This window comes from Octopus bimaculoides, chromosome 4 (genome assembly GCF_001194135.2).
Source record: "Octopus bimaculoides isolate UCB-OBI-ISO-001 chromosome 4, ASM119413v2, whole genome shotgun sequence".
In the NCBI taxonomy this organism is placed as follows: Eukaryota; Metazoa; Mollusca; class Cephalopoda; order Octopoda; family Octopodidae; genus Octopus; species Octopus bimaculoides.
This window is the reverse complement of record NC_068984.1, coordinates 56,351,578-56,355,619: the sequence shown is the minus strand read 5'-3', so window position 1 is coordinate 56,355,619 and position 4,042 is coordinate 56,351,578. Positions and strand designations below refer to the sequence as shown.

Genomic DNA, 4,042 nt, shown 5'->3' with positions numbered 1-4,042 from the left:
CCAAGAGAGAAGGGGTAGGGAAAGAGGGAGTGAAAAGGAAGAGAATATGCAAAAGTTCTCAGCTGATTTGTAAACTATAAATAAGAACTATTATTTATTTTTTACTTCGTGTTTTTTTTTTTTTTGTATCACTGTTCCTGGCAATTTGAATGATACAAGTCTTACCAGATTTCTTATTTGAAGCAAGTGATTTTGAGTGTGGCTGTCAACTTGTATGTTTAATTACAGGATTTGCAAACACTCTTGTCTAGCAGTCACTGAGTTATAAATTTGTACTTACACTTTTCACCTATTATATAACTACTCAAACATTTTTCATTGGAGTAGTTTGTGATATGCTGAGGAGCTAAATTGGCATCGTACTACAGCTGCACCATTCTTATTTTGGACAACATGCTGAAAGTAAGTGATATATTATTCACATTTAATCAACTCTGCAGTATACACACACACATGCATGCACACAGGCACGCACACATGCATGCATACACACACACATGTACATATGTATATATGTATGTATATATACATGTATATATGCATATATAATATATATGTATCTATATATATATATATATATATATATACTATATATATGTATATACGAGGGCTGTTCATTAAAAATTTCCCCTGATCCACTTCTCAAGGACTGGGATAAACAAAACTTGACATAATTATTAATCCTTCTCTACATAGATGACATACTTCTCCCATCACTTTATGCAGCTGTGAAGACCTTGTCTGTAGAAGTCAGTAGGTTGCGTCTAGAGCCAAGACTTTACCGTAAAAATAAGTTCATCATCATTTGAAAAGTGCTTCTCCTTCAAAAAAGGCTTCATGATTGGAAAGAGGTGGAAGTCAGATGGTGTGAGGTCAGGAGAGTAAGGGGGATGAGGAAGGAATTCATAACTGCAGGGGTGTGCTTTCATTTGGGCAACATGCATATTGTGAACTAGGGTGTTGTCTTGGAGGAGGTAGACTCATTTGGTTAGCATGCCATGCCTTTCTGCTTTGACGGTGTCCCATAATTTCTGCAACAGAGAAGCATAATATGTCCTGTTAATTGTGGTTTGCCAGAAAATCCATCATCACTACTCCATGCTGGTTCCAAAAGACTGCGAGCATCACCTTGCCTGCTGAAGGTTGGACACAAGCTTTCATTGGAGGTGGTGAGTTATCATGCTTCCATTGCTTCAACTGGATTTTAGTCTCAGGATCATAGTGATGGACTTATGTTTCATCCCGTGTGATAAGTCTGCTGAAAAAGTCCTCCTCATTTTCTTGGCACATTCCAAAAAAGTCTGAGAGCAAGTGACTCATTCCTGCATCTGAAAAGGTGTGAGCATCTGGGGAATCCATCATGCAGACAACTTCCACATGTGCAAATGGTCGCGAATGATTTTTTCCATGGACTGTACACTCATCTTCACTTCTTGGGCTAGTTGGCGAATAGTTTATGGATGGTATCTTCATCAATGGTGGAATGTGACCATCCAGGAATAGGAGCAGTTTTCACTGGTGTCCAACCACATCTGAACTGGTGATGCCAGTGCTTGACTACGTTGCATGATGGTGCATTGCCACCATAAACTTCTTTCACCTCATCGAAAGTCTCTTTTGGCGTATGACCTTTCAAGTATAAGAACCTGATCTGCAACTCCTTAGTCCACTTGTCAGCAATTATTTCAGTGAGAAAATGAATAAGTAGGAGTTTATCTGGGACTTGATTCTCAGTGCCATGTTATTTACTGTATATTTGGCAGGCCATAAAAGAGAAATTTAAGACTAGCTATTCGTAGGAACTTCTGTATGCCTATGGCCTAGCTCTCATAGATGAATCTGTCGAAGAATTAATGAACAAGTTCTAAATATGGATGCAAAGCCTAGAATCAAGATGTCTTAAAGTAAACCTAGCAAAGACAAACGTTTTTGCTAATAAAGACTATGCTGTCTGAAAAGTAGCCATGGTTACTATGCAAAAGAGGGCAATCATTCAGTATACTTAATGTAAACTATGGATGCACAAGGCATGCAGTGGGATCACAGGTAGGTCTACAGAAAAGGCCTTCAGATGTAAATGATAACATTTATCTTAGGTTTACTTTAAGACATCTTGATTCTAGGCTTTGCATCCATATTTAGAATTTGTTCATTAATTCTTTGACAGATTCATCTATGAGAGCTAGACCATAGGCATACAGAAGTTCCTATGGATGGCCAGTCTTAAATTTCTCTTTTATGGCCAGCAGAATATACAGTAAATAGCATGGCACTGAGAATCAAGTCCCAGATGGACTCTTATTCATTTTCTCACTGAAATAATTGCTGACAGCATTTCCTTACATAGCTTACATAACTCTCACAATCCATTCAGCTACATCAGATTTTCTTTAGCAACTACCAGACTGGAAAAGGCCTAGGTGTAAGATTACTGGCTTTAGTAGCTTGTTCTTTCTAAGAAATTTCTGCAACTTGTCTCACTAGGAAGACAGCGTCGGTGGTAAAGTGTTTTGACATAAACCCAACCTGAACTACATCACTTTTAAGCTAATTTCTTCCTTATTAGTTGTGCTATGACACTTTTGAGTTACTTTCATAACTAGGTTAATCACTTTGATGTCTCTAGTTTCTTCTATCTAGATCATCTTCTTTGCCTTCATAGCAGTTGATTCTGTTATGCCAGAAATTAGAACTAACATCTTCTTGTTGGCTATTTGGTTAACTATATGAGTGACCATGCATAACCTACTTTGCCGGAAATTTTCTGTACTACAATGACTATGACTGGTGGTCTGACTGTTTTCTTGGTCAACATAACCTTAACCATCATTTCAACCATGTAACAATCAAAAGCTAGTCCATCTGTTGAATCTATTTGGGGTAGATCTATTTGGAGTAGTCCCTCTTTCATCCATGTGCATTTTCCTCAATCAGCAACCAATTTAATAAAATTTCCACATCTATTCTCTGCATTGGTGAGAGCAAGTGCACCTTTATCAATATGTACACATTTTCCATCAACGATGTTATGATTCCTATACACTACTTTGCAATCTGAAACATATCATCCCTCTACAGTTTATTCTTAAAGAAAAATATACCTATCTTGTTCTAATGTAATATCTCATCCCCTGATCTTTTGGCTTGATTTGACCATATTGAGCTGATTAGGTCAAACAGACAAAAACATATACTTGTGGCTGTTACTTTAACTCAATTATCCAAATTCATGTCATTAGTTATTTCCAATAGTTATTTCCACTATTTTTTTTTTAATTATGCAATCTACAGGATCGGAGGATCAGTTAGACTGCACTTTGTTGACAATGTTAAACAGACCTAAACACATGTCCATAGTTGTCCCATGTCTGCAAAGTTTGAAATGTCCTTTCTCTCAGCATGTAAACTGGGATGCAGAGATGCAAGAGAAGGGTGTATTGCTCTTAGGACAAGTGTGTAGAGGTGTAATGAGCCTGAAATTTCCTTGGGCTCATCATGCCTGTTGGAGTCCCAAAAATGTCTTTGTCCATGGAGACTGAGAACTCTTGCTTCACCTCTGCTGGAGTGCACATGGTTGGGATGCCTTTAATCATAGATTATCTTCATCTGGATTGACTTGGAGCTAAACAACAACTACAAGAAATGATCATGAACATTAATCAGAATCAAGAGTAGTTCATGTTGGTGAGCATATGCTAAGCTGTAAATCAGTGACTATGAACCTTTTATCATTACTACTTTATAATCAGTTATAAAACCACAACCCTTAAAAAAATATCTTCAATTTTTTATGCTTTACAAGTTTTAGTCATTGGACTTCAGTCATATTAACTTCAGTCGGCACCACCTTCAAGGGATTAGTCAAATAAACCAACCCAAGTACTTTTTTAAGCTTGATACTTTCTCTATTGGTCTCTTTTTGCTGAATTGTTAAGTTCCAGGGATGTAAACAAACTGATGCTGGTTGTCAAGCAATAGTGAGGGACAGACACAAAGACACACATGTTGATACATGCATACATACATACATACATACGTACAT

General features: G+C 37.2%; 1 protein-coding gene across 2 annotated transcripts in view; it reads left to right on the top strand.

Moving 5' to 3' along the window:
* The first annotated feature begins 41 nt into the window (after positions 1-41).
* Positions 42-4,042, top strand: part of LOC106877899 (uncharacterized) — a 52,979-nt gene continuing 48,978 nt past the window's right edge. Inside the window, exon 1 of one of the 2 annotated variants that reach the window (XM_052967079.1) lies at positions 42-402. Coding sequence is in view for 1 of the 2 variants with exons in the window: in XM_052967080.1 (XP_052823040.1) it covers positions 394-402 (9 nt within the window). In the remaining variant the exon portion in view is untranslated. The remainder of the gene's footprint in view (positions 403-4,042) is intronic. The other variant, XM_052967080.1, reaches the window with a different exon arrangement.